The sequence below is a fragment of the Sinocyclocheilus rhinocerous genome, unplaced genomic scaffold (assembly GCF_001515625.1).
Source record: "Sinocyclocheilus rhinocerous isolate Xijiao unplaced genomic scaffold, SAMN03320098_v1.1 scaffold418, whole genome shotgun sequence".
In the NCBI taxonomy this organism is placed as follows: Eukaryota; Metazoa; Chordata; class Actinopteri; order Cypriniformes; family Cyprinidae; genus Sinocyclocheilus; species Sinocyclocheilus rhinocerous.
Genome location: NW_015651146.1, coordinates 37,059 through 57,385, shown reverse-complemented (window position 1 = coordinate 57,385; position 20,327 = coordinate 37,059). Strand labels below are relative to the sequence as shown.

At 35.8% G+C, this 20,327-nt stretch overlaps 1 protein-coding gene across 1 annotated transcript in view; it reads right to left on the bottom strand.

The window, feature by feature from the left end:
* Positions 1 to 4,527: 4,527 nt before the first annotated feature.
* The window catches only part of LOC107712652 (ephrin type-B receptor 2-like), a 42,531-nt gene continuing 26,731 nt past the window's right edge, over positions 4,528 to 20,327 (bottom strand). The window contains exons 3-14 of the mRNA XM_016517961.1: positions 18,223 to 18,558; positions 13,507 to 13,631; positions 12,683 to 12,845; positions 11,191 to 11,299; positions 10,974 to 11,038; positions 10,144 to 10,266; positions 9,583 to 9,830; positions 8,100 to 8,315; positions 7,852 to 8,001; positions 7,416 to 7,609; positions 5,377 to 5,532; positions 4,528 to 5,184 (exon numbers count right to left, since the gene is read on the bottom strand). Coding sequence (XP_016373447.1) covers positions 5,076 to 5,184; positions 5,377 to 5,532; positions 7,416 to 7,609; positions 7,852 to 8,001; positions 8,100 to 8,315; positions 9,583 to 9,830; positions 10,144 to 10,266; positions 10,974 to 11,038; positions 11,191 to 11,299; positions 12,683 to 12,845; positions 13,507 to 13,631; positions 18,223 to 18,558 — 1,994 coding nt within the window. The 3' untranslated portion in view covers positions 4,528 to 5,075. The remainder of the gene's footprint in view (positions 5,185 to 5,376; positions 5,533 to 7,415; positions 7,610 to 7,851; positions 8,002 to 8,099; positions 8,316 to 9,582; positions 9,831 to 10,143; positions 10,267 to 10,973; positions 11,039 to 11,190; positions 11,300 to 12,682; positions 12,846 to 13,506; positions 13,632 to 18,222; positions 18,559 to 20,327) is intronic.

The window sequence follows — 20,327 nt, the reverse complement described above, 5'->3', positions numbered from 1 at the left end:
AGAGAAACATGAAGACCATGTTACAGAATCGTCAAGGAGGGTGCATGACAGGGCTTAGTGGAGAAGATCATCCAGCTCAGATTTTCTCACCAGGGTCTTTAAAGAGAAACATGAGATAATCCCATATACACATTCACACACTGCAAGAAGACCATGTGCCAGCACCCCCAAAAAGAACACCTGTCAGCCTCGGCTGAGGACATGGTGACACACTTTCCTTCCAGGTGCATTCTGGGCCCTCATTCCAGACGATCCTCAACAACATACCCAAGAGCAAGATACTGTCACCCTACTGAACCTTTGCACTTATGAGACAACTGGCCACAAAATAAATAGTGGTTGAGTTGGAAAAAAGCACCAACAGTCACAAAATATGAATGTCTTGGAAACTAGGACACCCACTTGAATGCACAGCATCGAAGTCTTAACGGCAAGGGATCAACAAAACTGGGCCAAGTCATTAAAGCACTTTCAATCACAACAGTACTGACAAATTCAATTTATGTGGATATAAATGCACCATAGTATATGTAGAATTACATAGCCACATATTTAATACAGGTTATGGGATTACTGGAATAATATTTCATTGTACTTTTGGTGTGGTGGCTAATTCCACTGGGATTAAATAAACACTGTTGTCCACTGCAGTCAACGAGGTGATACTAGAGTTATCAGATGGGCATGACACAGTTTGATCGTGTTTCAATGATTAGCCATTGATGCGACTTTACTTGACCCCTATTTGTCAAGACCGTGAGTGCAAAACCGGTGTCCAGCAAGCTACCTACAAGATTTATCATCACCAAATAGACTTGAAAAATCTTTCCAGAACACTCCCCATGTCTGCCATTGGTGGAATAGTCACAAATTACCTGCAAAATAGAATTAATGAATGACAATTAAGAAGGAACAACTACTGTCAAAGATCAGATGGTCTGAATTCAGGCTCCACAGTAGCACCCAGATCACAGCCAAAAGATTTCTAATCTTTCTAATACTACAGCTTGAGAAGCTTATTCCCTATCTCTCTTTCCCTCACACACAAACACAGAGTATTGACAGCTTCCTAATTTGTTTGCTATCTGGGTGAGAGTAGAGGATGTCAACAAAACAAGACTGGGCTGAATAGATGGCAGGAGGCGCAAGTCTTCAGATCAACTAGCAGAGCAGGTCAAATGCCAATAGCTTTCAAGGCATGAGTTAACATGCCAGCAGAAAACACTTTCCAAATGAACTGCAGGAAAATAAACGGTATAGGAAAGAAACAGCAAATTAGTGGCATTTTTCAAGAAAATTGAAATTATCTCTGCTAGGAACAGATCAGTTATGAGTAATATTTGCAAAATATTGAGAAACCTGTGACAAACTTGTTTAAAGATGATACAGAAACATGCCATACCAGAAGCACATTAATTCAAAAAGAACATGGAAACAGTACTTTGGATAAAAAGTCATCTGTCTAACAAAGTTAAGAAAAACTACAAAAAAAAATTAATCATGGAAAGCATAAAATCAAACATTCAGAAATGATAAGTTTCTGAAGAAAAAATACATTTACATTTTTTTTAAACTTTCACATTTTGTGATTTCTCCAGTATTTCTGCTGCTAGATATGCCTCCAAAAATTCACTTTTCATAAGCATGTCAACAGACCTAGATCTCATTTTGCAGTCTACAACTCCCCCTGGTGGTCTGGAGCAATACAACATCCACAACACAAACACAAAATAATCATTTAGACTTTAGAACCAAAAACAAAACACTTATCACATGATCCCCGACACTGACCCTTGCTCCATATTTTATTGAAGAAAAACATAACGGGCCACAAATGTTCTTTCATAGAAAATAAACCAATAGCAATACTACAAATTATTCAACTGTAACATCATTCACAGGGTTACAGTAAATGTACATTTATACAAAATCCAGAGCCTCCTGCTTCACTCACAGTGGTCAAGGTGGACAGTACAGTGCGTGTATGACGAGTTATTACCAATTAAAGTGTGTGCATACTATTGTATGCGTGTACATGGCCTAATCCACAGTCATATATTCACCACAGAGAAATGGATTATGTATCGAATAGAAAGTAAAACGGGAAAAAATTGCCACATTACAATTAAAAATGGTAAACAAAAAAGATATACATGAAGGTATTTTCTAATATATTAACATATGTACATTCTTTTCATACAACCTTTTTATTACCATTCTGTTGTTATGGTAATGACATTTAAAAAATAAAATAAATTGCAAAGACTGAAATAAAAAATTGTATTCCCTTTATGAAGTTGATTCCTGGTGCTTTCATGAATTGTTAAAATTTCAATTAAAAGGGGAAGAAGAAATGGTTTTGCAATAATAAATGATGTTGCTTACAAAACATTGCACTTTCAGCTTTACATTTTACATATAGAGAGTTGCCTAGCACTCTGAAAAATGCAGTTTAATGTAAAATGAAAGCATGGAATATAGATATGGGCATATTTACCTAAATATTGCAGCACATAACCATTAACAGTTATGAGTTTGTCAGGCAAAGCTTTATAAAGGACACAGCAAACTGTCTCACATTAAAAGTCAGTATGCCTACGAGAAAAACAAGTGAAGGTCGGTAAGAGGTGTTAGTGCTGAGAGAGTGATTGAAACAAAAATATGTGAGATTCAGACCTATTAAGAAAGTGAACAAGAGTATTTCTATACACGTGTAAAGTGTTTAAACGTGGAAGACCAGTCAACAAGTTGATAGGAAGCACATTCACTTTAGAGAGACGGTGTCACAGTGTCAAAAGTGTCAACTCAACAACTATTTTGGGTTACAAATGTGCTGTGCTCCAGGAAGAGCAACAGACTAGAACTGTAACTGCTTATTAACCAACACTGTATATACTGAAAACAACAAACAAGCAAGCATGTATTTTGCAAATTACTTCACAATAATGCTGAATATGTCATAAAGTTTGTGTAAAACATGTCAAAGATATATATATTTTAAAAACAAATTGTCCAAGCATGGTCAGTGAAGTCTTTTCACTTAGTCCAGGCTCATACTGTCAAAATGACCTTTGCCACGCCACTAAAATTCAGATAAACTGCACAAAACTATCCCAGTAAGGAAGGATATTGATGTTATTATAAAAACATATCTTTCAATTAAAGCAGACTTAAAGTCTTTTGTAATGTGTCTTTAGGTCTCCCAAAGGTCTGTACTCTTTTCATCTCATTCTTCAATTTCGTAAGCTGCTTTTGTGTGTGCAGCGCTTCCTTGGTGGCAAGAACTATTTCATGTGGACAGCAAATAGGATACAAATTAAGGCCTGAAAATAAAGTGGGACAGGCCAAATACAAATTTCAAGGGGGAGACGGGGACATTTAAAGTGTTCAAAACTAGCTACTTTCATGCTAATCTTGTTAGATAATGGTTTGTCAAACATCTAACAATTCTTACAACAAAAAACATGGGATTAGTGCCTTTAATGCTTTAAAAATTACAACAAATTGTACCCTAATTGCGAAGTGCCAGCACGTATATATACACACATAATTATATATGTATACATATACATAAATACAAGAAATTGTCAAAATTTTGAAAGAAAAATGTGGGGGGAAAACTTTTTCAAAACATGACATCTGATGAAAAATGAACACTAAGGGACACATACTATTGGGATAGAAAGTAAACATCAAATTAAATCCGGCATGCACCTCTATTAAATTCTGTCGGCAGGCTCTGTGAGGAAATCAGCACATTAAGTGCTTCTGATATGTGACAAGAACATCTGTAGTACAACACTGGTGCATTATTATATGGTTAATTGGAAAGTAATAGTGTTACAAAGCATAAAACAAATAAATAAAACTCATGAATAAAAAATATTCATCACATTACTTTGTAAAAAAAACTAAACAAAAACAAAAACAAAAAAACAGACTGAACCAGTTCTGGTTGCTTTGCCTACTATTCACATAGTTGAATTTTTATAATAGTCCTCATATTGGCAAATTCTGCCAGCACAAGATCCATCAATGGATCATTCCTCATCATACATGAGCATCACACATGTATAATTGTTTCTCCTTTTTTCTTGCTATTAGTCCATAGTCCGTTTCAGATGCACACCAAGACAATGTTTTTACATTTTAAATTATCCTTTTAAATTCTCCAATACATTTCTGGTGAATATGTTTGAGAACCAAATCATATCATAGAGTAACAGGGCTATATAATCAAAATCTGATTTGTTCTCATTTAATGAGATTGCAGATTTACCCAAAGAAAAACTAACAGCCAAAATAATCTTTATAAAATAATTTGTGATAATGGCTACATTTACATGCATGAACAAGCTTTTCAACCCTTTTATTCTGCACATGGAAATGCTCTGAATAAATGTATACTCAATATAACACTATCATGATAAAGGTGACTGCATTTTATTCTAATTCTGTGAATTGTGACACATTCTTCTAATATTTGAATTTTAATAATATAATGGGTGCACTTTATAAATGCTTTTGAATGGACCCATAAGATGCTCAGAAAAACTTTAGCAAAAATAGTTACTTGGCAGGTGATTTGCAGGTAATCGGTAGCACATTTCATGATGTAACAATAGAGAAAGCTGCTTAGAGCAAGGAATTTACATACAAAAGGCTATTATTTTTATGCAAATTGTATATTTGACAAGGATGCCACCTTAAATTAGAAAATTGATTCTTAAATGTCTATTAAATAACAGATATACCAACATTTAAAAAGACATGAGAGGTTTTTATGTGGTTTATTAGATATACCGCAAAGTCAGAGATAATACTGGAACATAAACTTGCATGTAAATGCAGCCAGAATTACATTTATGGATAATTTTGGCCATTGCAAAGACTACAGCTTGCCTTCAGTGTGCTGGTGCTGTATCGAGACCATAGCGGTCTTGCGGGGATCTGTTCTTGATCATCCCCTACTTCTGGGCTCTGGACACAGGGCTCGCTGAGGGGGGCGTCTTTCTGTGAGGAGGTCCACAGGGGTCTGGTGTGCACAGGCTGGTCCCATCCTCCACTCTTAAGAATCAAACCTCCACTGACTGGATCTGGTTCATTTGGGCTCGCATCATCTGCACACTGTTGAGAATCTTCTTCTGGTGGCCTGCTAGTGTGACTCCCACCTTCAGAATGTCACTGTGAGGACAGAAAGAGGGCGTGAGAGAAGCAACTGCATAATGCCACAGTCAAAGAATGATCTAAGCAGACAAGACTATCTATCAAATTTACAGTAATAGGTTTCTGGCGGCTATAGCATCTGGTTCTGTAGCTTGAAACGAATGAAAATGATTGATGTGAATATGTTGAGCTCTATGGAAGATAGCATACTCCATGGTCATCTGAGATACGGCTTCAAAGGTAGTGAGGTCTTCATTGGCAAAGTTCTCCTTGTACTGGCCCATTTTGATGGCATCAAGCCATTCATCCACTGTGCTGAAGCTGGAGAAGTCAGGTGTGCTGCGGTCCAGCAGAGGTAGATGTACGCTGTAAAACAGCCACAGAATCAACTTCACTAGGATGAGACTTATATCATGTGTATTAGAAAAAGTGTATTCTGCTAAACTAGAAAAAACCCACCATTTGACCCAGCTGAACGAATTAAAAATGCCAAACTATACAACTCTGCCATACACTACCGTTCAAAAGTTTGCTCACCAAGGCTGCATTTATTTGCTCAAAAATACAGTAAAACAGTCATATTGAGAAATATTAATGCAATTAAAAATAACTGTTTTCTATTTTAATATAATTTCAAATATTATTTATTTCTGTGATGGCAAAGCTGAATTTTCAGCAACCACTACTCCAGTCTTCAGTGTCACATAATCCTTCAGAAATCATTTTAATATGCTGATTAGATGCTAAAGAAACATTGCTTATGATACTCGTGTAAATTCGATTACTGTAAATTTGTCAACTCTTTTTGTTACTCTTCAGTCTTTAAATTTTTAATACCTTTTTTGTGTATTTATGTGTATTATATATTTATTCTGTATCTGTAATATAACTTAAAAATGATAAATTGGTCATTTTCTGAAATATATCTAAACTTAAATTTTAATTAATTTATCAACTTAAAGTCAGTGTAAAGGCAATTCAGGGAATTGTTTCTAAAAAACCACATTATAAATGTTAGAAATGTATAGCTGAAAACACGTTATAAAGACGAATAACTATGTAGTGCTGAATTGTGGAGTTTGACCATTAAACAGTTTTTCACCATTTTTGTGTTCAGGATTTTTTGGGCGGGACTTAAGTCTCGATGATGCACTGGAGCCACTGAGCATGGCCCCTCCCCTAACACTATAATAACTAGAGCTCATTAGCATCAGTGCTTCGCCCGCTCAATTGTTAGTTACTGCAGCCAACAGTTTACTAGCTAGCTATGCATTCGTCACGTAAATGCATATTACCAAACATGTATGGTGGTTGTCAAGGCAGCCAATCAGAATTTAGCAGCCTCGTCTCTGATTGGCTGGAATTATGGCACATTATAACGCTGGGTTGTGTTGAGCACGCGAGCTGTTGGTATTTACAGAGCACTGAGGGCGGGCATCAGGTGAGCAAGCTAGTGAAACGTTGCACGCGCAAAAGAGAAGGTCTTAACGCTGGGTTGTGTTGAGCACGCGAGCTGTTGGCATTTAGCGAGCACTGAGGGGGGCATCAGGTGAGCAAGCTAGTGAACGGTTGCACGCGCAAAAGAGAAGGTCTGCACACATCCAAAAACGTATTTTAAATGCAAAATTGATTTTCGTGCGCTCGAAATACTTTTTTCTTTGCGAAATGAACGTTTTCTCCACAAAACTCAGATCGCGCGCGTGCAAAATGCACTTTTGTGCGCTCAAAATATGATCTTTCGCGCGCAGAAATGTAATCCCAAACTAGAGGGAGCATCCATTCAGGTTGTAGCTGTATTTGACAGTTGAGAGAGGCGGCTTTCCCACGAGTGGGCGTGGTTTCAGTGCAGACAGTATTTGAGATCTGAGAATAATGCTTAATTTTTCAAGATTTTGATACCTTATTTTATTTACCTGGCATTTTTTTTTCTCATTCAAATTTGGCTGGGTGGTAAATAACATTTTTCTGTGGTGTGACAAACTGAGAACAGATAATATACCAGCAAATGTAACTTAAAAAAATAAAACTAGATGGAAATTGTCCTGCATTCTAATTATAAAGTTCAGACAAATGGCGTTGCTAAGAATACTGAATTCTAATGACACTGATTGTTTGAATTTTTTGCAATAACAATTTACAATTTTTTTTTTTACGATTATACGGTTCAGACTAATGAACTGAATATGATTCAGTGCTCAGTGCTTGCTGGCCCCTTCTAGTCTGTGTTGACCCAGAGTAAAATCTCTTACCCTGAAGAGAGAGGAGTGGTGGCCTTCAGGCTGCCAGGATTACGGATCATCTTATCCAGAGTGTTAACAATCTGATTGAATTTCGGACGGTTGTTTCGGTCCTTCTGCCAGCAGTCCAACATTAGTTGGTGCAGTGCATTTGGACAGTCCATAGGAGGAGGTAACCTATAATCCTGCTCGATTGCATTTATTACCTAGATTGATAGGAAGATAAATTACATATTAAACATGTTATACTTAACAATACATCAATATAACAAAACAATACAAATTTTATACACATGTTCATGTATGCACTTTCAGATGGTGTTTAATGACATTGTTCGTCCACTAGGGGACATCCTTATCCAGCTCTTCATGGAAAAATAGAATAGATGAAAAATAGAATCTGTAATCATCAATATGACTATGTAATCATATAAGAATCGATTCATACATCTTGATTGCTCATGTCCCAGTATGGTCGCTCTCCATAGGACATGACCTCCCACATTACGATCCCATAGCTCCACACATCACTCGAGGACGTGAACTTCCTGTATTGAATGGCTTCGGGAGCAGTCCATCGTATTGGAATTTTCCCTCCCTTTGTGGACATTGAATTTAGTAAGAAATATTTCATTAGCATGAAGTAGGTGCTGCCACATAGCATCAGGCTATATAACCCATTAAACAGACACTCACCAGGGCGCTTGTGTATGTAGGATCTGATGTGTCATCTTCCAGAAAGCGAGAAAGCCCAAAATCGGATACTTTGCAGACTAGATTGCTGTTAACCAGGATGTTGCGGGCAGCCAGATCACGATGTACGTAGTTCATGTCACAGAGGTATTTCATGCCAGATGCAATGCCACGCAGCATGCCAACCAACTGAATGACAGTGAACTGGCCATCGTTTTGCTAAGATGCCATACAGAGAATACAGAAATATGAAATAAATTAAAATACAATCAAATTATGTATTGAAGACAGAGGATACACATATGTTTCTTCTCTACATTAAGAAAAAAAAGCATTTCTAGCATTTTAAAATCAGCCTTTCCAACAAAACATCTTTGTTCTGTGAGCTTGTGTCAAAATCTTGTGGCAAAACATCTGGACTTCATTCCAGCTGTGCCTCTCGGCTGACACATCTGGGCCCTTCCCAGTGGGATCCTGGGTCAGTTAAAAGCAACACAAGGACAAGTGCCATCATGCACTGTGAAATAAAAAGCTGAACTAAATTGGTTTTTATGTGAGGGCAAAAATATTAGTTTTGTTTTTCAATTAGGTGCCATAAATTTGAATTTACAGATTTTAAACCCAATGTAGCATGTAAAACAATTTATATGGGGGTGGGGACTCTAGAAATGTTGTGTGGTTATTGTAGGTTATTTATTTTTTACAAATAACCATGATTAAATGGCTCGTGCAGCCCAATTAGAAGTGAAAATTTGTTACAAAAAGTAAAGATATTTATAATGTTACAAAAGATTTCTATTTATTTCAAATAATTGCATTCCATTTAAACTTTCCATTAAAAGTTTCAAGTTTTCGACAGAAATTTTTATTTCTGAAGGATCTTGTGACACTGAGGACTGAAGTAATGATGCTGAAAATTCAACGTTGCCTCTCAGGAATAAATTACATTGTAAAATATTTCAAAATAGAGAGCAATTATTTTAAATAGTAATTTAAAATAAATATGACTGTTTTTACTGTATTTTATGATCCAATAAATGCAGCCTTGGTAAATATAAAAGACTTCTTTAAAAAAATACTTACTGATCCCAAATATTTGAACTGTAATGTAAATATTGATTTAAAAAAGTTTAGTAAATGTTTAAAATCATGTAAACTTAAATGAACTGAAGACTTTCGCCATATCAGTGTCCTAATAAAAGCAATTTTTTTCTACATAGAGTGGGTAACCTCTTGGCGGCCATGTTGAGATCCCATGAACAGTCGAATTTTACTGCCACTGGATTTATTTCACTTGTGGAACAAATTAATGATGGTTAACTGTGTGAACAGAGCATTTCTAAAATGGCATCGATAGCTAAAAACGTTTTTTGCATGATACTTCTTCCACACCACTAGGTGTCAGCAAGTCCAAGACAACTTACAAAATGTAAGTGCACTTTCAATGTTGCTGTTGTTGTTTTCTTTCAGCAACTCTGAAGCTTACCCGAAGGAAGGAGTCCAGTGATCCGTTCTCCATGAATTCAGTGATGATCATTACTGGAGTGCTCTTGGTCACCACTCCTTCCAGGTGGATGATGTTGGGATGGTCAAACTGCCCCATGATGCTGGCTTCGCTCAGGAAGTCCCGCCGCTGCTTATCAGTGTAGCCTGATTTCAGAGTCTTAATGGCCACCAGAATCTCCCTCTTCCCAGGAAGCCTGAGATTACCGCTGCATACCTCTCCAAACTCACCTTAAAAGTTCAAACGATTAGACCAGTTGATTACACCTCAGGAAATGTCATTTAAAATTCAGTTAGATGAAAACAATTAAATTAGCAGCCTGGTTTACTAAAACTTTGTTGCTCCTTTAACAATAATTAAAGGTGTGAACACATTAAAAGCTCCAGGCTTTTGCTAGATTGCAGCTGCTTTCTATTTAACGGTCGATTTGCTTATATGTAGTAATAATGCAAAGATGTTGGTTAGACTGCAAAATCGGCACTCTATGCAATTAAATCTATGCATATTAAAATATTCCTTATTTACGTGAACAGTGAAATTCACCTGCACCAATGACTTGCTCGATTTTCACACAGGTCACGTCTATTTCTTTGGCGAACTCGCGCACTGCCTCATTGGGATCCTCATATGTGAAAGGATCAATGTAGATCTTCATTCCTGGAGACACTTGGAAAGAGAAACAGGAGCTGCAGTGTATGCAACAAATATATTGCCTATACTGTAATAATTACATATCAATGATTCTTAAACGATGGGATGAGACAAAATGCAATTTTTAAAACTTAAAAGTTTTAAACATCAGATCACCAAAATAACACAAATGTACATGTTCATTTTATTTTCTTATTTTAGCATTATATTATATTATATATGTATTTATATAATATGTATTTAGTTATATATAGATATATAGATTTATATTTATAACTTATGTTTTGCCACATATCTTAAGAATCAGTGATGTATATTTAAATGATTTATCTTATTAAATTATCTGTCAACATTATAAAACCCATCAATGAAACAGAATCATATGGCAAACTAAATAATAAATGTGGAGTATTCTGAGCATGCAAGCACTTTTGGGAGAGGAAATTAAGTAAAAACTAATTATGGTTTCTGCATATACAGCACATGCTGAGTCAACTAGCACATTTTATCAACACGTGAACCGATTTCAATACACTGTAGTTCATAACGTGTCATCGTGTGGCAAAGATCTTCAAATTGTAAGTAAAGTTGTGCCGTGGTTAAAATGTTGTTTATATGTGCTCTGCTGTTTTCATTTATTGACGTGAGCCTTGTTTAAAAAGATCAAGTAAATATTATAAGCACAAATGAAATATTATAAAGTCACTGAATGGTTTACTCACTGTGGCCGCTTGTGTAATGCTGAAGCTTGTCAGTGTATTCAGATTCTGTCCTGTCACTGCCTCTCCTGATGAGTCCCCAACAGGAAAAGTCAGAAAAAAGGGGCTACTTTGAAACACTTTTTTAAAGGTATTTCTTAGTTTATGAGAGAAAGAGGAAATCAAACATCTGCTCAGTTTTGTTTAATCTATTCCAGATCATGGTAACCAACAGACTCACCGATTACAGACGATAATGAGCACAACCACAGCGATGAGAAAAACAACACCAGCAGCAGCAGAGCCGATAATGAGGGGCAGTTTCTCCTGCAGGCTGGAGCTGTACTCCTCTTCAGATGTATACATGGTAGACACAAAATCAGATCAGTTTTTGTGATTTTTCATCACAAAAAAGACTCTAACATTTAATTTTAATAAAAAAATGTAAAAGTCCCCTTGTGTACTGTCTAAGCTAAAATATACAAATACAGATAGGTTTAGCAGACCTGCAGGAAATACTATACATTTTCCTGCATTAGCCAATGACATTTCAGGTTTTCCAATAGAACAACACACTTTAAATATGAAGATTATCATTTAAAATTCACAGAGGCATTCATCAATCTAAATGTTGGCAGAAAGACAAGATACACAAAATACTACAATTCAAGGTCGGTGTAATTTTTGTTTTTGAAAGAAGCCTCTTATGCTCATCAGGCTGCATTTATTTGATCAAAAATACAGTAAAAACAATCATATTGTAAAAAAAAATATATATATTATAATTTAATATTAAAAAAAAAAAAGTAGTTTATTCCTGTGATGGCAAAGCTGAATTGTAGGCAGCCATTACTCTTCAGTGTCACATGATCCTAACTCTAATATGCTAATTAGGTGCTCAAGAAACATTTCTTATAATCAATGATGAAAATAGTTGTGCTGCTTAATATTTTTGTGGAGCGTGATACATTTTTCCCGGGGTTCTGCAATGAATAGAAAGTTCAAAAGAAGCATTTATTTGAAACAGAAATCTTTTGTAACATTAAATGTCTTGACTGTACATAAATGTCTTTACTGTCACTTTTGATCAATTTAATGCATCTTTGCTGAATAAAATATTTCTTTCAAAAACTTATTAAGCTCAAACTTTTGATTGGTAGTGTACACAGAAAATTGACTCAATTTGTCTCAAATATTTTTGTTGCCTCATTTTATATCACAGTATTGTTAAATTCTTGATTCTGATTGGCTGACAAACCTTCACAGGCTGTTGATTCATCTTTAGCGATTGACTGTCAACACTTTTTACATTTGTGACATTTTAATAATAATTTGTCAACAGTCACTTTCTGGATTTTGTCAGACATGCCACAGAATATTCTAATGCCTGCTAAACACAAATAAATGCGTTTCCAAGCAGCAAAGTGTTCTCTGCTGTCAAATGTTTCCATTTTCGTCAAAGTGAATGTGGCTACATGTCTCAGATTAGTATTGAGAGCAAGCAACATGCTGCGATGGCTTGACCACTGGCTCATGTTTCTGGCTTTGCCCTTGGCACATAGATCTAACATTGTGTTTCAACACACTGAGGTTAAAGTCATTTCAGAGACTGGAAAGCAGTTTTTGCCAGACTGTGGCACCTGACTTGTAAAGAAATAATCAGACTATTAATTGGGAAAGCAGAAAAGCAAAATCAACATGTCTAGTGGCAAACTTTTGTTAAAGTCCAGTACCTTCAGTCATTGTTTGGAAGTACATCTTCCCACTTAAACGTCCAAAGCCCGCCACTGTTCTGGCTCGCACCTGGAAGACGTAGATGGTCTCCGGCTTCAGGCCCCGGATAACCGCTGTATTAATCTGACTCCGCAGTAGAGTGGAGTTCGACTCTGCCATATTCTAGATTTGAAACAAAGATCAGAAATCACATACAACAAAATCCATACAGAAGCAATTAAAGTCATGTTTAGAATAATAAAATGGTCCACATTTTAGAAGAAATGTCAATGATTCAGTTTAATTTATTTTGGTGTTGCTGCTTGACCAATTTAGTTAATTATAATTATGCTAATGCAACAATTTTTGAAAGTTTTTTTTTTGTTAAAATTTAATTTCATTGCACATAGTTAATTTAAATTAGCACAATGGAAATTTACTTAATACACTTTGTTGGGACTACATTAGCCATTTAATTAGCATAACGGGATGTACAGAAATCCAGAACTTCACAGACACATTAGAAATTGATTTGAGTGTTATGTGTTAAACTAACATCATCTATTTATGTAGTGTATTTAATTTAGTTCTTCATTAAAGTAAAATCACTTCATTTAGGGATCACAGGCACTTAATGTGCCCTGAGCTCAAATTCCACTCTTAATTAATCTTAATTTAAGATTGTTTAAGAGCATAACTAATTTATCCCAAAATATTATTATTATTATTATTTATTGAAAGGGATTTTTTTAAGTTCACCTCAATTCAACTTCATTGAATATTTCTATTTTTTGAGAGAATAGCTGGACAATTTTCAGTATGTTTGTATTTGATGAATTATTACCTTCTCATAATATTGCAGCTCATAGTCCAAAATGACTCCATTGGGCTGGTCTGGCTGGGACCAGGACAGTGTGATACTGTCCACGGTTCGACTGACCTGATGCATGATTGACACAGCAGATGGAGCTGTAGAGAGGGTGATAAAAAAAAGGTAACAATTAAATGAGAAATAAACATAGCTGGATACATAACGTGTAGGAGTTCATCTGAGAATCTTTTCATGAAAAATAAGCTCATAATAAAGACTACATTAGAGAGGTTCTCAATCCTGAATGAGTTTAGATCACCACACAGAATCTCAGCCAAGCCAAGGCCCTTCAGTATAAAAAATGTTTTCATTAAGAACATTAAAATGAATACATTGCATAATCCTTAATAAATCGTTAGAAACTATTAATTCATTAAAATTAATCATGAAAATCCCATGTTTGTATGTTCCATATACAAATTCATATTTTTATTCAGCAAAGATGCATTTAATTGGTCAGAAGTGACAGTAAAGACTGTTCTAATGTTACAAAAGATGTCTATTTCAAATAAATTCAGATCTTTTGAACTTTATTCATCAATGAGTCCTGAAAAAGTATCAGTTTTCACAAAAATATTAATCAACACAACTGTTTTCAACATTGGTAATAATAAGAAAGGTTTATTGAGCATCAAATCAGCATATTAGAATGATTTCTAAAGGATCATGTGACACTGAACACTGGACTGCTGAAAATTCAGCTTTTCTATCCCAGTAATAAACTGCATTTTAAAATATATTAAAATAGAAAAAAAAAGTAATTATAAATTTGCAATGATATTTCATAATATTACTGGTTTTATTGTATTTTTGATCAAATAAAAGTTGACTTGATGGGCATATAAGGGGATTCTTTCAAAAACATTTTTTAAAATACAACAGCATTTCCAACAAAGATCAGCTATAATGTCTATAGTTCTGGAGCTCCCATGTTAACTGGCCACTGCGTTGTACTCACAGTTCTCTGGCACCCGTGCAGTTTTGGATATAGAGGAGCCATTATATCAACTGCAGCTTCTGACTACTAAAACAAAGACTCTGGAAGCCCATGTAACACTTCACTATCATTTACAAGCTTAAAGAAGCAAAAAGACAGGCGTGAAAGCTGGCAAACACTATAGCTGCTGGTAAAACTGCACTTATGGTTTAAAGATCAAACAAATCACAGTGCCTTAAATCCAATCGATGCCTTGAACAGGGTTTAGCTGGAGCAGCGGGGTGGCGGAGTATATGAGGTTTGCTCCTGGCATGCTTGCTTGGGTTTGTAGGGAGGAAAGTGATTCTGTTTATATGCCAATAGATAAGACAATATCTGAGCATTTTAAGACCATTTTAATCTCTTTTCAAAATAAATTGATCAAATAAACGACACTGATACTCTTTCACGTGTGCCATCTCTGTATAATTACGGCTGTTAAGCCCAAAGACAGACGTTTTATACATTACACATATTTATAGTTGGCATATAGTTGATGGTTGACCGCTCAGAGAGTTCGAGGCCTCAGGTTGTTATACTTTCTCTGTTACCGATCAGAGCTCAGGAATATTAAGCGCACAATGTTGTGTAAAAAATATGTCTTGTGCTATTTAGTTTCTCTGTAAACTTCGATCCTGAGCTTTGATTAAGTGTTTTTCCATGCACTAGTTTCAATGGGCAGAACAGGCCCCATGTCTTGATTTACTGCACTGAATGATGGGATGGTGTGTGAGGAGGATGGGATTGTTGAGGAGTTGAGCGTGCCATTGTGTATGTTGGAGAGATTCATCCAAACAACACTAGAAAAGACAGATGTGATTAGACTAACACTCCAAATAGGAAGACGAACCATTTCAAACAATCACAAAATTCAATTCCTCAGGCGCATGTAACTTTTTAACCCCCATAATTTGTTGTTGATGACAGGACTACACTCTGGGAAAATATTACAGACAAGCCAAAGTCATATTCATCCGTCATTTACTCACACTTGTGTCTTTTGAAACCTGTATAGACTTGCTTTCTTCAGCGAAACAAAAAACAAACAAACAGAAGTTTCATGAAATGTTCAAGCTGCTCTTTTCCCAAGCAATGGAAAATTAATGGTGACCAGCAAGATTTTCAACTAAAATTTCAGTCTTTCCCTCACGCAAACAATCATATGGCTTAAGAAGACTTTGCATGTAGTGCACAAGTTGTATGGACCACGTTTATGGTATTGTTTTGGTCTTTTTGAAACCTTTTCATTCCTATGATGGCAAAGCTGAAATTTCCGTCTTCAGTGTCACATGATCCTTCAGAAATCATTCTTATATGCTGATTTGGTGCTCAAGAAATATTTCTTATTATCATTAATGTTGAAAACAGTTGTGCTGCTTAATATTTTTGTGGAAACGGTGATTCAATTCTTCGATATACATAAATAACAGCAAATAACATTTGTTGATTTGCTGTAAATAACATTTATTTGAAAAATATTTTAGAACATTATAAATATCTTTACATCACTTTTGATCAATTTAATGTGTCCTTGCTGAATTAAAATATAAATTTCTTACAAAAGAAAAAAAAAACTCTTTCTGACTCCAAACTTTTGAATAGTAGTGTATATAAAACTCATGGAATGGAATGGCAACAACAAAACAACAACGAAATGCTATTAGCATTTGAATCTTGTTTATTCTAAGCAGCCATGGTTTCTTTAGCCGAGTTTTCAAGGAAATGCAGTTTTCTAAAGTTCAAGAAACTCCAGAATGCCTGGAGAGAATCCACCACAGGTATGCGTCCATAAAATACAGCAAGTCATTATATATGAAAATAAGTTATTTTGGTTTGATGAGGTGATCGGTTTTCCAAAGAGTCTGCAGTAAGTGGTACTTCATCATTCCGCTGCTCTCTTTGACTGCAATTTATGAGAAATACAAGTAGTACTCTCTCAGTGAAAAACATAAATTCATATGTCCTTGCGGTATTCTGGATGAGAATAAGAGGGACAGATTACGAGCATTTCCATCTGAAATGGATCTCAGAATCATTCTTTTCTCCACAAGAATTTCCACTGTGGCAAATGACAAAGTAATTTCCTAGTTGATCGCAGCTTAAAACAAAGTATTAAAGACTTGAAAACATTAATGGGAATACCTATAGGCTTAATGGAGGATGGATTTTAAAATGGAGGTTCTTATGGTATTAAGAAACATGATTTTTTTTTTTTTACTCTCGAAATTCCTTCCCTGAGGCTAAATATCCATTTTTAATAATAATAATAATAATAATAACAGATTTTCTTACACCGTTTTTCCTTATTTGATGCACATAACATGTGTTTTCTAAAAACCATTAGCAAGTTTCTCAGAGCAACATTATTAATAATAAGCTCAGGCTTGGGCTCTGGCTGAGCAGCCGGTCCTGGCATTGTCCCTCTCTCTGTGTTTGGGGTGGAAGTGCGGGTGGTGTGAGGTGGATTTTTGTCTTTTAATGGCAGAAGTGAAGCGGTAATGTGGACTGACAGGCACACCGGTGGAGCCACAGCCTCCAGTGATATGGCCAGCGAGTTCACTGCAGCACAGCCGGGGGCACAGCTCTCATTAAAATGCTCTATTAAACACTATTATGTTCCTTTTGAACTGGCTCTTTTTGACTGGCATTTAAAATCCCTGTACAAAGCAATATGACGAGTGTTGTGGACTAGCTTTCAGTTCTCAGATAAAAATTGAGGGAACATGAGAAATCTGATCAGGTGAAGATAAAAAGATGCAAACACATCACTTTCATGATGGTGTCCTATAAAACTGAAGACACTCAAGCAAGGGGAAAAACAGGAACAGTGAGACTCACAGAGATACTAGTGTTTAACTACAATCTGGTGATGTGCAAACTTGTATATTTTCAAAACCAAGCCAGTGGGTTGCCTGAATAGGCAGCTAGTCAACTAATTGTTTTAAAAAGGCTGTAAAAAGTTACGCTGGTTTTGGCATCAACTGACTACAATTAGACACATTTCTTAGGTGGCGTTTCTTGCATAAAAATGTAAATAAATAAAATAAAAGTAAAAATGTACCAAATTTAATAGTATTACTGTTTTATTCTAAAAACAAGTTGGAAATGATTATGTAAGAGTATAATTATAATTACATAGTTTCCAGATAAATTCCAGATATTTTAAAAATATTTTTCATTAATTAAAAAAATAAATAAACAAAAATACACACAAACACATTTTTTAAAATTAATTTTAATAATATATAATAATATATCATATGTAGTATAATACAGTATAATACCATAGCAATATAAGATGAAATAAACTATTAAATATATTATATTCTATAATATAAATTTTTTTAATATTATACTAATATATTATAATATATTAAATATTTTGTTTTATACATATTTTATACACATACCATTTATGTATTATATAAAATATAAACTGCTTTTTACACATTTAAATATTTACCTACTTTAATATTTTAGGAAAAGGATAAACATTTTTAAAGGTCCATGACATCAAAACATTTGTAAACCCCTGAACTAGTCTTATACTAAATATAATTTATCCTTATACTAAATTCTTGAAAAGTTGCCCGGTAACACAAAAGCTCATGTAATTGAAGGTCGAATCCAGCCCCCAGCAAGTTAAAAATATTTTGAGTATGAACATCATCTGCGATGTCTCAAACCGTAACCTGTGTTTACTGTTGTCTTACCGGCCTGGTTTGTGGTGATGTTGACAGCAGTGAACTGAGGTGAGTATGGACTCTGGTCAGACACTCCATTCACAGCCTGAATCTCAAACGTGTACTGCGTGTGGGCCAGCAGGTCACTGATATGGACCCGTGGATCGGTCAGGCCCAGTTGGCGGGGCACGAACTGCACATTGTCACCGCAGCGAGTGCAGGCCCCTCGACCTGAACTGCAGCTCTTGCAGATGATGTTGTAGACCACGTCCTCCCGGCCTCCGCTCTCTTTCGGTGGATCCCACTCCAGCCGCAGGGAAGTCTCGTTCACGCTAGAAATCACTCTCTGGGGCGCTGACGGAACCGCTGTGGAGAGTCAAATCACACTGCCTCATCAGCAAGCACGTCTTATCGGGACAGGAGTTTAATTAAAACCAGCCTAGGAATAGATTCTTGGATTATATGGCGTAAGGTTGCAAGAAAAAGTATGTGAACCCTTTGAATTAGTCATCAAATTTAATCTCATCATCAAGTCAGAATAATAGCCCACCTAAATTAGGCCTATGTGATGTAAAGTAACTTTACGTGTCCCGTCCCATGGCTTTTTCCCCCTCATAGTCTGCTGCGCTGCTGACTTGAGCACATTCTAACCGCTCCGTCTTCTGTCTTTATGATCTGATTTTCACTTATTCATTAGCCTATTATCACTGTTCTTTTAAAAAAGAAACTGGATCAAAGTAATCTCCGCTTTCTAACAAGCCACATTAAAGTAATAATTTCATAATGGGTAATGACAAGAGATTAAAAGAGAAGTGGTTCATTGTAATGTAAAACAAGAGTGAAAGGGAAGAATGTTCTCCTCCCTCTATTCTGGACACAGTGCAGCAGTTCAAATTACTGACAGCGTAGAGCACTACTCCAGCATTCACACAGGCCCACCCTTCCCAAAAGAACAGAGCATTATTCAAATCCCGTCGGGCCAATCTCGCTGCTCACTGAGTTAAAGCAATGAATGAATGTTCAGTGAGTTACACACTCATTTTCTCTTTGTTGCACTTAACTGAAGCTCTAAAAAGGGCAACCCCATGGAAAAATGAAAAGGCAAAAGACTTCAAGAAAAGACTGCCTACATGCTAAAGTATGTACAACATGAATCTTCAGTGCAGAAGTAACTGATGTTTTTATGTACAGTAGGCATGTCAAAATGATCGGTACTGTGACCGAAGCTGATACTAAATTAAAGCAGTTTACTGCAACAGCTTTTACAGTATCAACTCAATTCGGTACCCGAGGGCTGTCTGGCTGACAGACGACTTCTTTTAATTGCCATATGTGTATTTGAACCTGTGTATTACAGAATGTCTTGCAGTGTAAATTGCAGTTTAATAAACTGCTGCTATTATTATTATTATTTAAATTAACAAATTTATCAACAACAATATTATTTTATTGTTGTTATTATTATTATTACATAGCTTTTTTAAATATATTTTATTACTAATTGTAACAATATCAGTGTTAAAATTAGTGCTGTCAAAATTAATGCGTTTACGCATACATTTTTTCAGTTTAACTCATTAAAAATATTTAACACAATTAACGGGGCGGAGCTAGGGTTGGCCATCCCACTCACAACTGCTGCTTCTGCCTCTTTTTTCTCGACAAGAATAGCATTGATTTAGACGCAGAACATCTGTACGACTACATCAAATGCGAGACCTTTCAGACACGCTCTCCAACTTCACCTCAGCGCCATGCGCTAGTCAAATGAGCGCAGAATAAAAGGTTCAGGTGAGGAGGGAGCTTCAGTAGAACAACAGTGAACTGCTGTCAGATGAGATGTTGTCCGGCCATATGTCAGTAAAAACGAATTTTCCTGTACTGTCAACTGTTATACTGTGCTTGTAGCACGTTCTCTTCAATTGCACACACAAATGCGTCGGCATGCGCTTTAGCCTGTATCATTTCATATTAAAGCACAAAAGAAACTACGAGCATGCAATGTCGTAGTTACTGTATGTCATCAGTTGAGTCATGAAGTTACCAAAAAGTGATTAAAGCTGCCTTAAAACTGTGCATGCATGTTTAAGAACATGTCTCTGAAATGCAGTGGTTTTCAAAACTGTCCTGGAGCA